The sequence below is a fragment of the Sus scrofa genome, chromosome 4, assembly GCF_054392235.1.
Source record: "Sus scrofa isolate SSC_HxYL_T2T_F1_AM1 chromosome 4, Sscrofa_HxYL_maternal_Yorkshire_Landrace_v2.0, whole genome shotgun sequence".
Classification (NCBI taxonomy): domain Eukaryota; kingdom Metazoa; phylum Chordata; class Mammalia; order Artiodactyla; family Suidae; genus Sus; species Sus scrofa.
The window spans coordinates 121,004,015-121,020,459 of record NC_139386.1 but is presented as its reverse complement, the minus strand read 5'-3'; the positions used below and the strand labels follow the sequence as shown (position 1 = coordinate 121,020,459).

At 32.3% G+C, this 16,445-nt stretch overlaps 1 protein-coding gene across 5 annotated transcripts in view; it reads right to left on the bottom strand.

The window, feature by feature from the left end:
- Window positions 1–16,445, bottom strand: part of COL11A1 (collagen type XI alpha 1 chain) — a 526,061-nt gene that overhangs the window by 115,783 nt on the left and 393,833 nt on the right. For all 5 annotated transcript variants that reach the window (XR_014844630.1, XM_085023829.1, XM_085023830.1 and 2 more), the window contains 8 exons: window positions 16,030–16,284; window positions 15,222–15,284; window positions 13,770–13,811; window positions 12,755–12,817; window positions 11,995–12,069; window positions 8,669–8,752; window positions 6,543–6,599; window positions 2,622–2,675 (listed from right to left, as the gene is read on the bottom strand). Coding sequence is in view for 4 of the 5 variants with exons in the window: in XM_085023829.1 (XP_084879955.1) it covers window positions 2,622–2,675; window positions 6,543–6,599; window positions 8,669–8,752; window positions 11,995–12,069; window positions 12,755–12,817; window positions 13,770–13,811; window positions 15,222–15,284; window positions 16,030–16,284 (693 nt within the window). In the remaining variant the exon portion in view is untranslated. The remainder of the gene's footprint in view (window positions 1–2,621; window positions 2,676–6,542; window positions 6,600–8,668; window positions 8,753–11,994; window positions 12,070–12,754; window positions 12,818–13,769; window positions 13,812–15,221; window positions 15,285–16,029; window positions 16,285–16,445) is intronic.

The window sequence follows — 16,445 nt, the reverse complement described above, 5'->3', positions numbered from 1 at the left end:
GTCATAGAGACATGTGATTACATTTAAACAGAAGCAATATAAAGTGATATTTTAAACATTAAAAAAATCTTCAACTACTCCTGTTCTCAGAACCTTAAGGATTTTACACTTGCCTTGACCGAAAATGCTTTTAATCATCCATTTCTTTCCTCACCTCTTTTGCCTTAACCTTTCCCTTCATTTTTTGGAAATCTAATAATAAGTGTCTTCTAGATATTTATTCTTTTATTGCAGGTATCACATTGGATTATAATTGACTTTTTTCATAGTTGAACCTCTCATTAAACTATTAACTGATATGGTTTTGGACTAAATCTTCTTCTCCATTATACTCCTACAATTTAGCACAGTGCCTGGTACACATTCTTTTCAGTTAACTACAAAATGCTGGAGGATGAGCTGGCCATCCCTAATGCAAATTAATGACTGGAACCATGCCATGTCAGATTACAGTTTAAAGGGTCTCGATATCTTTCTTGAAGCAGTACAATGTAGTTATATTAATATATAAAGTCTTACGTGTGACTTGATATACATATTTTTAAATAAAATGACTCAGCTAATAATAGATCAAATGCAGTTCCAGTATAAATATTGTATAGTCTTTGTATTTAATTAATTATACCCCTTTTAAGTTAATTTAAATAGTATGCATGTAATGAGTGTAATAGAAAATGTAATACACACTTGAAATTACAGATAATTCTTATGGTCACTGTGAAATATTGATTACAGATATATGAAATTAAGGTTGTCTAATAATAAGAGGTTAAAAGAATATAGCTTTTAAAAAATATTTTAACAAGAAAACTCTGCCTTACACCATAGCTGGAAGGCAAGGGACAATAATAATAGGACAAATCTTAGTTTTTAATGAAAATAATCCTTCATTTGATATTGCATCTCTCTGGACTTAAGAAATTAAGGAAAACTGCAAAGTCCATGAAAACAACTTCAGTATGCTTTCAGATTCACCTATTTTGTAAAGAGGTGAGTTTGATCCAGAAGTTCATAAACTTTGCAAAAGATTAAACTTTCTAACTTTTCAAGTAGGGACCTATCAAAATTTTACGCAATTCTAAGTTAAGGTACAATTGCTTTCCATCCCTTTATGGCAACATTAAACAAGCATGAACAGGAAGGCTGCCACATTCTGTGTCACCTAAATATCTTTCTCAATTTGGAGGGAAATTTTCTCATTTCAAAATAAACTGTGGTGCATCCATTCCATACAAAGGAATGCTACCCAACAACAAAAAGGAATAAACTACTGATGCACTCATCAGCTGCAACAAATCCTAAAGGCATTATGTTGAGTGAAAGAAGCCAGTATCAAATATTAAATAACACAAAATTTCATTTGTACAGTATTTTCGGAAATACAAAACTGTGGTGATGAAAATCAGATATGGTATTGGAGTGGGAGGAAGATGTGATTGAAAGTGGCACCAAGAAACTCTTTGGGGTTATAGAATTTTTCTCTATCCTAATGATTGCAGTGGTGATATAAAGAATTTGTATGGGTGTTCAAATTCAATTTTATATTATAATATTGTTAAAATAAAACTATCTTTTTAAAGTTTTCCAAAAGTTGGATATCCACTTAAGAGCTGCTGCAGCCCAAAATGAATTTATATGTTTGAGTATATCAGAAAGCATTTCCATTAAAAAGGAATATCTTAAAAAATACATCACATTTTGTTTTTCTGTTTTCTAGAATAAGTATATTTCATAATGGCTTCTTAATAAATGTCTCTACTTATTACCATTAAAAGAAAAATAATACTTTTAAATTTAGCACCATATAAATATAATCTAAGATCATTTTAAGAATTCCAGCTCAGATGTTCTCAATTTCTCCTAATTTCCTCAACTCTACAAGGGGCTCAAAGTCAGCTTCTTTTAGTATATCAAATATCCTTCCTGAGAGAATTTACTAGGTTTATTCTCACCAGAAAATATCTTGGGCTTGGGGCAGGGCTACTATTTAAGTACAATTGTAATAGTTCTGCTCTGCTCTGTATAATCTCAAGGCAATTTAACATTCTGAAGACCTTTTACTATTAGGACTTTCCCATCCTAGCTTATTATCTTCTTTTAATATTGTTTAAATTAGTCAAGTTATTGGGAGTCAACTGACAATTAGAGATTTTTCAATTAAAGAAGGTGAAGTGAGCTTAAAGGTAATGTAAGCAATTTCTTTGCCAGTACAGCAGATGGTAGATACTTCAATTACCCTAATAATTAATATGAAGTCAAAAATAAAACAAATGGGGAGTTCCCATCATGGCTCAGCGGAAACGAATCTGACTAGTATCCATGAGGATGCACGTTCAATTCCCGGCCTTGCACCCTGGGTTAAGGATCCGGCGTTGCCGTGAGCTGTAGTGTAGGCTGCAGAAGTGGCTTGGATTGCGCATTGTTGTGGCTGTGGTGTAGGCCGGCCGCCACAGCTCCGATTCGACCCCTAGCCTGGGAACCTCCATATGCCATGGGGACGGCCCTAAAAAGACCAAAAAAAAAAAAAAAAAAAAAAGATTAAATTAAATACAAGCCAGAGCTGCATTATAAAAATAAATAAATAAATAAAAATAAAACAAATGAAATAGATTAATTTTTACCTGAGGACCTGGTTCACCACTCTCGCCTTTGGCCCCAGATGAACCAGGACCCCCCTGTAGAGAAAAAGTGAAGGTATAATCAATTCCCCAACTACTTTTGTCCTGCCATTTTCACGTGAAATAGTTAAACATTATGCAAAATCCATTTCATCAAATAGTATGATTTTATTAATTAATACAATAAAATTTCCAAGTCCTCTGATTGAAATACATTTCAGACTTTGACTATATTCCAGTGAGCTATATTTGAAAGTCTATATTTTACTGATAATTACGCAGGAGCCAGTCTCATGAAATCGTGTTGAAATGTTCTTTAAAGTGTGTGCCATCAAAGCACTTGTGATGATATACAAAGAATTATTTATCATTATGCTGCAATAGAGTGCTAGAGGAAACACATTTTTACAGAATTGGGTACATATTGAATCCATTTATACAACTTGGCATAATGTTCATACTTTTATACTCAGAAATTTCTCAGACACTGAATTCTATAGCAATAAAATGTCAAAAACAGATGTCACTATAATTAAAATTATGTCACTATAATTTTCCCGAAATAATGTCAAAGCATTTTTTCCTAGATTGGTCTGAGTTATCTTTCCTTCGGAGAATAAGTCCTTATGACAAATGCCTCTTACAAATATTTATGTAATTCAAAAAGTGCAACAAAACCTGGCACATTAACTTGAAAAAATATAAAATCACTTTGTAAAAGTGTTGTGCATTTCAAAAAATAAATACTAGGCCATTTACCCTCCTAAAAAGCTTTAGAACATTTAAATTGAACATGGTGATAACAGTTGCTTCATGCCAAAGTATACTTTGTGTGTTTAAGAAGTTTCTGATTTATTTAAATCAATACAGAGTCAATTAAATACTACATTGACTTGAAGTACAAAAAGGTTAAAATTATGCTAAGCCTGAAAATGTTAGGTATATAGAGACTCCTAGTGGCTCTAAAGTAAAATAACTATCAATACGACTGCCAAAGCTATGGCAAGTGAAATAACATGAATATTCTAACCTTGAAAATTACAAGAATGATGACTTTCAAACTTCTAATTAAGAATTTTCTCTACTACATTTCTTCAAGAGAAAAACTGTGGTTTTACATTAAATCATACAATTAATCACAGAAGTGAATGCAATTAAAGAACAGTCAATTTATTTTTAATTAGTTTACTATATTATATCTTCTGTACATAAGCACTACCTACTCAACATTTTATAATTACTTGAGCACTTATTTTTTAAATTGCTATTCAATACTCGACAGTAATAGAACAGGGAAAGAGAACATTTTCACATTTCTTGAATATTTTATTTATAGATCTTTTGTCTATAAAAGCAATTGGGAAATAACTGAATAAAGGAATTTCTCATTGGATGAATGTACATATTTATGTCTTAATATATTGTTTCTTTTTATAATCTTAATATTTAAAATATTCTTAGACACTAGAATTAAGATTTTTAAAAGTCTGTAATAATTTGATGTTTTGGGACAAAGGATAACAAAAGAGAAAATGGTGAAAAGAAACAAGATTTTTTTCTTGCAATGCCTACCTTTTATATTTTAAAAAGCTAAAACTTTCTATAACATAAATTTAGGTAGTAAAATCAATTAATCTTGGCTCTTACACTGAGAATCTGTACATGTTGTCAATATTTTCTTCTTATCAACATGCTGTTCATGGCTGACCCTTAATGGCTGGTGAAAACAGTAACTGCTTTCAAGTCTTCATTGGTTCTGCTCATCACCACCCTTAACCTTTACAGATCCACTAGGCTTGTGTTTGTCAGGACACTTAAGTAGAAAAATTCCTTTGGAAAATACAATTTTAGGAGTTCCCATTGTGGCTCAGTGGAAACGAATCCAACTAGGAACCATGGGGTTGTGGGTTCAGTCCCTGGCCTCACTCAGTGGGTTGAGGATCTGGTAGTTGCCGTGGGCTGTGGTATGGGTTGCGGACACGGCTAGGATCCGGCATTGCTGTGGCTGTGGCATAGGCTGGCAGCTGTGGCTCCAATTGGACCTCTAGCCCGGGAACCTCCATATGCTGTGGGTGCGGCCCTAAAAGAACAAAAGACAAAAAAAAAAAAAAAAAGAAAGAAAGAAAAGAAAAGGAAAATACAATTTTAGACATTCTTTACAGATATTTTAAATTAAACAACAGGCAGTGTTTCACAAACATGCTTAACCGTGAGAATCAGACTGCTGCACTCATTAAAAATAGTTTTCCATTTCCAACTCTGAATCTGCCTCATCAGAGTCTCAAGTTCAAGGCCCCAGGAACTTTCTCTGTTAAAATATACTGGTAATTCTTCTGCCCCCAAATTTGTAAAACACTAGCATACTTATGACTTTCCTCAGTCATATAATTTGTGATTACTAAGAAGAAAAGAAATAATAACTGTATTTCTTCCTTTGTTAAGTGAAATAGAATCTTCCATGTTCCCTATTATATTTTGAAAGGTAGAACAGGAAAACTACATAATAAATACATAATAATGCATTTAGAAACCTGTATAATTTAAATCGATGGACCATATGGTCAGAATACATATTCCACGTGAGCTCATGGCGGAGTGTAAAGTCCTTCAAAATATATGAAAAGTTATAAAATTGCAAGATTGAACTAAGAGAACTATAAGTTTATGTAGAAGTACATAACAAACTCTTGAATAAACTAAATCCTAATAAGATCGGTAAAACAGATTAAATAATTAGAAGACTATTTAATTGATTCAAAATTAAATAAAATAGTTTTGATGTGTTTACTAAATCAAAGATAACATTTTAATGTTCAGAGTAATAAATTTCTATAAATAATCATTATTTTAATAAAGCATATGGAGGCTCTAAGATTATATGAAAGCATGTTACAGGTTTTATATTAAAAAACATACTTAAGATAGAAATTATTCCATTAATTTCAAAATCAATGAGATTTCGGGTTGAAATCCTACAATGTTCTTTTCTCTTAAGAAAACAAAATATGACTTAAAAAGAATCTTTTTTTTGAATTGTTATACTGCTTAGAATTGGTAATTTTCAAAACATTTGAAAATATTTAAAATATATATATAGAATATATTAACTTAGTAAGCTTACAAGGAAAATCAAACACTTATTTTCCAAGAGTCTCTAAAAGACAAAATAATTTCTCTACTATCTGAAGCACTTCATGGAATATTGGAGGCAACTTAAAGTTTAAGCCAAGTCACCTGCTTTCTCCTAAGATTATGGGATAATTTTCAATGGCCTCAAATATTATTTTCTTTTTAATAAGAATTCTGCTTAACATAAAATTAAGAAGAATTTACTATAAAATTTAATTTCAGAACTCTAAGTATTATGCAAATAAATTATATTTATAGTTTGAAAAATTAATAGTTGGAATATGATTCATTTATATTTTTCATTGTATTTATTTGATTTGGAAACTTTTCATTGCCACCTTTTCATTAAAATTTACTGAGGACTTGGAGTCCCCACTGTGTCTCAGCAGAAACCAATCTGACTAGTATTCATGAGGATGCAGGTTCAATCCCTGGACTTGCTCAGTGGGTTAAGGATCAGCGTTGCCGTGAGCTGTTGCCATGAGGTGTGGTGTGGGTTGCAGACATGGCTAGGATCTGGCATTGCTGTGACTGTGACATGGGCTTGCAGCTGCAGCTCCAATTCAAACTGTAGCCTGGGAACCTTCATAAGCCATGGGTGCAGCCCTAAAAAGAACAACAAAAAAAAATTTACTGAGGACTGAATTCAAATAGATTTTTTTTTAATGGAAATAAAATCAAAGCAGATATATTTACCCTATTTCACCAGCCAGACCAAACAACACCAGACCAAAGTTGCACCAGGAAATACTGATATGGGAATTTAAACTTATGTTATCTCATTGGGCAACCTACCACAGGACCGGGTCTTCCAGTGAGACCCATGGGACCAGGTGGACCTCTCAGAGCAATCTAGAAAATAAAATACAGCAAACTCAGGAATGCCCTCCTGGATGAACATATTAAATAAACCACAATATTCGCTTGTAGGAGTTACCCCTAAGTAACAGATAATCAACACAGGCACAATAGCTGCATAGTAGAATGACTGCTTGATTACTGGAGAATCACAAGTTTCTAGAAATTACAAAGACCTAATAAATATCGGGCCTTTTTTAAACTATTATAATTTATATACAGACTTGTACCATATATTGTGATCTATTCAATGACAAAAGTTAACATAAATTTAGAAGAAATTTATACCTAATAATTTTTCTACTCCAAAGTACATTCAGAATAATGCATAGACTTCTCTGAAATATGTAGGTGCAGTTCTTACTGAAAATACTTTAAGATGTAAAAATTTGAGGTGCTTTAATTCAAAGTTTTCTAGTAATATTTTAGGAAACATGATGACAATTCAAGACAGCAAAAGAGCAAAACTGATCGAAAGTGTTATGATAATATACTTATTTTAATAAATCTCAAATTTAGTGCTTTATAGAAAAATACATTTATTTTGTAGAATCATAGGCATGATAGACGGATTACATGCACTATTGACACTGAATATTAGAAATGTGAAATTAGCATACTTAAGAAGCTGGAACAACTAGAGGATAAATATTTAATACATGTTAAATTAGTATGGAGTGCTGTTTTTGAATATTAGTGATTCCAAAAGATGAATTCTTAGATTATCGAAACAGACATAAAAAATAATATTGTAATAGGAATGATATGTAAAATCAATTAGGAAAGTGTGTGAGATGAAAACAGTAGATCGCCAAAATTTCACTACTGACTCACCATGAGTTTTGACAATACACTTCTTAATCCTTGAGATTAAATATCTGAAAAATTGGAATTATAATGCTTGCTACCTATTTCCAAGTAGGTTAAAAGGACTAATAAAATTAGGAATTCAGGGGCCTCATAAACTATTTAAGCTCAAATAATTACCTAAAATTTGTTTGAAGTAATATAATTTATAAGAGAAGCTGTATTCATCACTAGTAAATCAACTTAAATATTTTTAGATTTGTATTATGCCAAGGTCTAATAAACAAATATTTAAATTTTTCATTGTCTTTATAAATTATATAACCAACAATGTCATCTTTCAGATTAAGAAACTTATGTTTTCAGATAATTTATGCACTCCTAATCCTTTTATGATGATAAATAAAAAGTTACCACTGAAATGATTTATATTACTTAGGAAGCCGGTACCCGTGCCCACACCAACTGTAAGCCCTTTATTTTCTTCTTCCTTGTGAAAACAAAAAAAAAAATACTATACTATGAATAAAAGTTTTACATGACTTTCAACTCTTTCCTGGTCCATTTTTTTAAATTTCCTTATGTATATTTTAATTGCATTGGAGCCAATCTTTAAAATAAATGTAATTATATGTTTTATAAGTATACAGATAATATAAGCTTTTAACTAACAAAGAATTATAAACTAAATGGATTTTTGTAAAGCTATGATAGATTACAGTGACTAGGGCTTAGAATACATATTTGAAGGTGTCTTTCCTATAGAAGAATACCTAAGAAATTTAATTTTCTGGATTATTTTGGATATCTGAATAATCTAGAGGATTAGGCGGGAAAATTATTTTAAACTTTATCCTCTAACTCTATTCACTGACAACTGATGTACGCCTTAGCAGGAAAAACTAGACGTGAAAGATAATGAGTGCTACATATAAAGCCCTCAGTACTCTTTGAAAAAAAAATTAGAAAATTTTTGTGTTATGGTTTATGTGTTTTTGCCAGACTTACATACAGAAATATTGCAAGAGTTAGTCATGTAACTTTAATATTCAATTAAAGAAAATATTGCTACTGGAAAAATAATTATCTTAGCATTTTCTCCATCTCATAATAGTGCATCCTCCAGACACACACACACATTCTCTCAATCACACACAAATACTCCGTCTCTTTCTCTCTCTCTCTCACACACACACAGACACACACACATTTGACACACAGTCAGGTTATGAGAATACACAATTATCCTTTCTTACCCTAGCCTGCTGAAGAATCGCCTGGGCTTGAGCTTCCTGAGCAGAGATGGTTGGTCCTTTGGAACCATCGCCACCATAACGAAACTAAAAAAAAGATAATAACATACAAAAGGTCAAAATCAGACTCTGTCAAGTAGGAGCCTTATTATTAGATTAAAAAATGCTGACTTAAAATGGTAGGATTTATAAAAGTCCAAGATAACTTGTCATGAATCATGAGATCTAGATGTTTTGAAAAAATTTTCCTTCTGTCCACCATGGAAGTTTTCTAGATCATGCTTTACCACTTTTAGAAGAGACTAGAGACTTACAATGCTAAATTCCGCAAGTTTTGAAAACTCTAGAATAAGCCATTATCCATTCCTTTACCTGCACAAATACTACCCATTCTATTTACTCATTTGTAAAAATTCTAAATGCATGAAGGACGATAGTGGTTATAGATCATTGGCTATTTTGTTTAGCAAAACTTTTGGAATCTCTATAACACAGAGGAAATCTTGAGATAGATTCATGTCATTTACCCTTTCTTAAATAATTGTACTAGGAAACTGATCCTTCCTGCATCCTTCTATAAAATGCTAAGGATCCTTTTTAATTTTAACTCAAAATGCAGTATGAATAAATTCCTCACTCTACATTATTATTACTTGAAACTTAATTACATTTAAATGGATGAACATGTTTTTTTCCCTCAGACTTTGGGAAATTTATTTTTTAAATTTTTTTTTAAATCAAAGTATTCTTGAGTTACAATGTTGTGTTTGCTTCTGGTGTACAGCAAAGTGATTCAGTTATATCTATATATGTATATATTCTTTATAGTCTTTTATATATATACAATATACATACATATGTTATATATATATATAGTGTGTGTGTATATATATATATATATATATAGTCTTTCCATTCATAGTCTTTTCATAGACTTTTCATAGTCTTTTCCATTATGGTTTATTTCAAGATATTGAATATAGTTCCCTGTGCTATAGAGTAGGATCTTGTTTATCCATTTTATATACAGTAGTTAGTATTGCTTATACCAAACTCCTAATTTATCCCTTCCCACCCCTTTCCCCGTTGGTGACTGTGTGTTCTCTATGTCTATAAATTTGTCTCTGTTTTTTAAATAAGTTCATTTGTGTCATATTTTAGATTCCACATAAAAGTGATATCATTTGGTATCTGTATTGTCTGACTTACTTCACTCAGCATGATAATATCTAGGTCCATTCATCTTACAGCAAATGGAATTATTGCATTCTTTCTATCGCTGATTATACATATGTACCACATCTTAATCCATCCCTCTGTCAATGGACATTTAGGTTGCTTCCATGTCTTGGTTATTGTAAATAGGGCTGTAGTGAACACTGGGGTACCTATATCTTTTCAGATTTGAGTTTTCTGCAGATACATGCCCAGGAATGGGATTGCTGGATCATACGGTAGTTCTACATCTAGGGTTTGTTTGTTTGTTTGTTTGTTTTGGAATCTCCATACGGTTTTACGCAGTTGCTGCACCAATTTACACTCCCATCATTTTGTTTTCCCTTTTCTCCACACCTGCTCCAAAATTTATTATTTGTAGTCTTTTCAATGATGGCTATTCTGACTATTGTGAAGTGATACCTCATTGCAGTTTTGATTTGCAGTTCTCTATCAATTAGCAACATTGAGCAGCATTTCATGTGCCTGTTGGCCATGGGTCTCTCTTCTTTAGAAAGATGTCTGTTTAGGTCTTCCATCCATTTTTTGATTGGGTTGTTTGATTTTTGTTGTTGTTAGTGAACTGTATGAACTGTTTGTATATTTGGAAATTAAACCTTTGTAGGTTTACCTTTTCTTAAATAATTATACTAGGTTGTAGGTTGCAGTATTTGCAAATATTTTCTCCCAGTCCATTAGCTGTCTTTTTGGGTTTTTATTTTTATGGTTCCCTTGGCTGTACAAAAGTACAGCAGTGCTTCTAAGTTTGATTAGGTTCCATTTATTTATTTTTGTCTTTACTTCTTTTTACTTGGGAGATTGACCTAAGAAAACATTGGTATGATTTATGTCAAAAAATGTTTTGCTTATGTTCTCTTCTAGGAGTTTTATGTGTCATGCCTTATATTTAAGTCTTTAAGTCATTTCAAGTGTACTTTTATGTATGGCATGTGGGAGTGTTCTAATTTCATCGATTTATATGTGGCTGTCCAGCTTTCCCAAACCACTTCCAAAGAGACCGTCTTTTCTCCATTGTATATTTTTGCCTCTATCATTAAAGATTTATTAACTATAGATGTGTGGGTTCACTTGTGGGCTCTCTCATGTGTTCCACTGATCCATATATCTGTTTTTGTGCCAACTCCATGCTGCTTTGATTAATATAGTTCTGCAGTACTGTTTGAAGTCTGGGAGGGTTATGCCTCCAGCTATGTTCTTTTTTCTCAGGATTGCTTTGGAAATTCTGTTTTTTTATGTTTCCATATAGTTTGTTATTTGTTCTAGTTCTGTAAAAAATATCATGGGTATTTGATAGGGTGTGTATTAAATCTGTAGATTGCTTTGGGTAGCATGGCCTTTTAACAATATTAATTCTTTTGAGTAGCATTTAAAAGCAATCTGAAGGTAAAAACGAATTATTTTTGAGCAATGAATAATAACACTATAGATAAATCTTATTTTAAAAACATCAATTATTGTCTATATTGTATGTAAACAGTGTATTAGTTTTATCTTAAGTAATACATGAAATTCATATTAATCATATGACTCAGGAAAATGCACATTATCAAAAATGTTAAGGAATCCTCTAAGCTTTGTTAACAAAAAGTAATAAAATAGGAGTTCCCATCTTGGCACAGTGGTTAACGAATCCGACTAGGAACCATGAGGTTGCAGGTTCGATCCCTGGCCTCACTCAGTGGGTTAAGGATCCAGCATTGCCATGAGCTGTGGTATAGGTTGCAGAGGCGGCTTGGACCCCATGTTGCTGTGGCTCTTGCGTAGGCTGGCAATTAGACCCCTAGCCTGGGAACTTCCATATGCCGCGAGAGCAGCCCAAGAAATGGCAAAAAGACAAAAAAAAAAAAAAAAAAAAAAAAAAGAAAGTAATAAAATAATGAAGCTTTAGTGCTACTGAAGAGATTAATATTTACCAGAATTTTGTTTTAGTAAAATTTACCACAATTTCTGAAATCTGCTTCGTTTCAAATATCTCTACTGAAAAAATGTTTTTTTTAATTGATCTGTAGTATGCTTCCACTATATTTCTCAGCAGTAAGATGACAAAATACTACATCAATTTTATAACAGTTAAAAAAACCAAAAATACATACCGGTAACATTAACATGGTACCAGGAGGACCAGGCAAACCATCAGCCCCTGGTAAACCAGGACGTCCTGGGGGACCCTAGGGAAGTAAATGAAATTATCAAAAGTAATAAATAAAACAATTAAATTTATTAGAAGTAGAATTACTTTTAATGACACATGTCTACATTATCAACTTTGCATTTTCCTTTACTCCTTGGTTAATCTCCTTTTAGTAAGTATACCTAGAGTGGATGAATTTCATTGCGCTAGTTTTACATAATTTAAATAATGCACAAAGTTACTGGCTCCTCAAGGAAGGAGAAAAAGAAAAGGGAAAGGGGATTTTACAAGAAGAGTTTCGACAGACTTAACACAAATGGTCTCTTTCACTGTGTGACCCAGGAAGTGATCTTCGAATTAAGATGCAAGCTTATCAACTCATTCTATCAGCATCCAAATAAATACCCATGGGCATTCCTGAAAAATATGCCTGAATTCAAACTGAAGAACTAAATCTAATGTATTAGGTTCATGTCAAAATAGAAATTACTTAAAAATAAATGTTTTCCTTCTAATTATAACATGGATAAATGCACATTTTCTTCTCACTCTTAATAAATCAAAGTTAGAAAAGTTAAAATTTGGCACTTTGAACTCATACGTTATCCAGGATAATATGGATAACATGAGCAGGTAAGAAGGATAATATGCTAAACTTATAGAATATACTTTAATTCTTTTCATCTATGTTTCATTCCTTTGTTATGAGTCCCTTTACTTACCCTCTCGCCAGGGTCACCAGGGGGTCCCGTGGGGCCTTGTAGACCTGGAGGACCCATAAGACCCTAGGAAGAAACAACACATGACGAATCAGATTTCTGATTTCGTTAGTATTCAGACAAATTCATCCTACCAAAATCAAAGAAGAATTCATTTATATTTCATAAATCGGCACCTTTCTCCCAAACAATTGTTCTATTTATCTTCCTATAAAAAGAGACCACAAAGGAACCAATCTGCAGCTAGCACCACTCTTCCTCTAAGACGCTGCTCTCAGGGTGGAGGCAGACATTCCAAGGAAGGACAGGAAAGGAGAACATGCCAAGGTACAGCCCCTGAGGTGGAAGACCGTACCCAGTTCTTACTAAACAAATGTTATTCATTTCCATTAGATTGCAAAAAAAAAGGTTATAGGGAAATTGAAATGTAGAATCATTTATATTCTTTTATGAGGGGAAGTCTTTAAAGGCATCGGTATAACATACTTATTTCAGATGAAAATAATCTAATTAATTCCCCAAAAGAAAGTGGATTTCTTACAAAATCCAATCAGTACAACTACTTGACAATAAATACACACTGATGAGTAACATCAGCCTTAGCTGTAGATGACAATAGAAGCTGGTAATCACTCCATTCAGAAGTACTGATAAGGTTATAGTCTACTTTAAATTCTCAACTCTGTTCTTTGAGATTTAACTCCTTAAAAAACAAGGATGGCTTGGGTTTTTACCCATATAACTTTCATGTACAAAGTTGCAGATTAAGTTAGAAGAGTCAGAGATATTTAAACCACAAAAGTATTTTAAAAAAAATTAATTTCATAGCTCTCAAAAGACTATCATTTAGATAACCAAGTCAGAAAGTATTTCAAGGCCACCAGGTCCTCTGACCAAGCATTTACCTCTATAATTCACTACTCAAATTAGCCTAAAATATATAAATATATATAATAGAAATATTTTATCTGATTTCTAAAAATATCAAGACAAAAGTAATCTTAAAAGATTTACGTACCGCAGGTCCTGCTGGCCCTGGTGGTCCTTCAATAAGCATGCCCTATAGTTAAAAAAAGACAGAGTCATTACCACAGAAATGTAATCCCTAACCTCTGATCTAAGCGGATTTAAGAAAGCACCACATCATTGCATTTTAAAGGCTGAATCTCTGTTTCTACAGGTAAAACAGAATTTTTGCATGGTTCCCGAAGGGAGGAAATCCAAAATCTGTAAACTAATTAGCAAGAAAATAAATATTCAATTAAGTAATATTAGCAAATATGCTAAGTGCTCCCCCCAAAAGAACAAAACAAAGACTTTTAACAAATTTTCCTTAGCACCCAGAATAATGCCTGGCACAAAATAATAACTTGAATATTCATTGTGTTAGTGAAAGAATGAAAGGAAGTGACACCTTGGCACTTTAATTCAGACGAAGGAGAGAACAATCCAGGTTAAAGAACTGGGCATAAATATGAGCTAAGTTCTTAAATAGACAAGAAAACGGAATACAGTTTCAGGATAAGAACCCAATTCTAGAAAGTTTATGATTCTACTTCTAAAAATTGCTTTGTCATTTAAAAAGTTGGTTGTAAATTTGCATAACAGGGATAAATTTATTCTGAAAATATATTTTCAAAGACTTTGGTGAGCATATGACGTGCTTTCTCAGATTTAGGGGTAATGGAGTGAACAGATGACAATGTTCTTAGAGATATAGCTTTTTAATCTTTATCTCCCCCTCCCTTTTTTTAAAAAAATGTATGTCCTTGCAGTTTCTGAAATGATCTTCATGATCTTGAGGCAAACAGTTAAAAATACTTCCTTTAGTTCTAATGCAATATTTTTCCCAAATTGCTAAGTAGAGAGAACAACAGCAAAATTGCTTTCAAGTAAGAATTTGCTTCTTACCAATATCTCAAGTAGTAATAACAATGTAAATTTTAAAAATCACTTTTGGAGTGAATTGAAGATTTTTCCCAGTGAAAGAAAAGGAAATGAATTTTTTAAAATAATTTTTTCAATTTACTACATGATGTGATTTGGATATGAAACAAATAAGTACTATGACAAATAGCGTATTTCTAATAACATCAAGTCACAGCAATTAGCGGGAAAATCACTGGAATAGAAATTAGAGGATGTAAAGTCTGGTCATGTGTCAACCACTAAACATTTGAAAGTGACTTCAACCCTTTAAATCTCAAGTTCCTTAGTCATAAAACAAGAAAATTAGACTAAATCATTGACAGCTACTTTCAAATTCCAAAATCACGTATCTGTATTTTTTGGTTTATTGAAATTCTGCTTGTCAGAAATGGCCTCCCTAACTCGCTTGTTGCAAATTATAAATTTTGGACAGTAAAATTTTCAACGGTACTACATAAACATGCATATGATTTACAGTGGTAATGAAGCATAATATAAATTGAATAATTGTACCAACTGATGTATTCACACCAGTACTTACAGGTTCAACTACTGCTGGTTCTCCTTTCTGTCCTTTTTCTCCATACGCACCATGGCCATTTATCTGTTGAGCGAAAAATTCGAGTAGCCCATCTTTAAGTAAATAAGGCCATTTAAGTATTTTTTGAAGGTGATTTAAACATCTAAGTGCACTTAAAACAGCCTATTGAAATGTCCTTGTCAAAAGAGAAATCTATTAAAGTTTTAAATACTAAAAATTTATGAAGGAAAGCATAATGAACATTAATGCTAAATCTTGAATGAGAATGAACAATTGTATCTTAAAGACATATTATAGAAAGATAAAGGCATCTGTAGACCCTAATTATTATTCCAAACATTAGGCAAAAAATGTCATCAAATTAAATTCAATAAAATAGAGGTAGGGGAAAAATGTGTGAAGGGGGACAAAAGGTTAAATAATAGCAATAACGATAATAATTAATATGGTGTATTACTGAGCATTACCAGAAGATGAAAATAAAAATAAAATTGTCTAAAAATTAGAAAACAGTCATAGTACCCAGAATGACAATGACTATGATTTAATCTTATCAATGACAAGAAAATCTGGATAAAACTCTATTGAAGATTATTCTTTCAAATGACGATTCCAGTAGTGTGGTCTGAGTTACACCTGCTGCAGATCCTCATGAGGAAGAATCTATCAAGGTGTCCTAGTAGTGATAAATATTCATCATTTGTATAGGAACACAATCTATATTTTAAATCTGAAAAGACATCAAAATGGACATGATAATACTCCAAAAATAAGGCATACAATGACACAGAGCGTAATACTGACTTACGCTTGTTTCTGTAATATCTGTTTCTGCTGGAACACCTGGACCAAATTCTTCAATAGTGGGGCTTGTTGGTTTATCTTCATATTCTTTATATTCATAAAAATCATATTCTCCTAAATCTCCATCTACCAGAAGATCAGAGTCCCTGCCGTCTATTTCTTTGTTTTCATATAGTGTATCCTCCGAATTTTTCCTCTGGGAATCATAATCCTCTCCAGTTAGATATTCTTCAGTAAATACTTCTTCAACTGGATTTGGCTATTCATTTAAGTTGCAAGGAATTGGAGAACATGAAGTTTACTGTTAGTAAAGCAAAGTAAGCATTTGCAATTACAGTTTGATAGAATGTGTCAGGAAGTGGTTTAAATGCTACTCAAGCAAGTCTGAAGGCTGGGAAAAATAGCCTTTCAGAATAATTG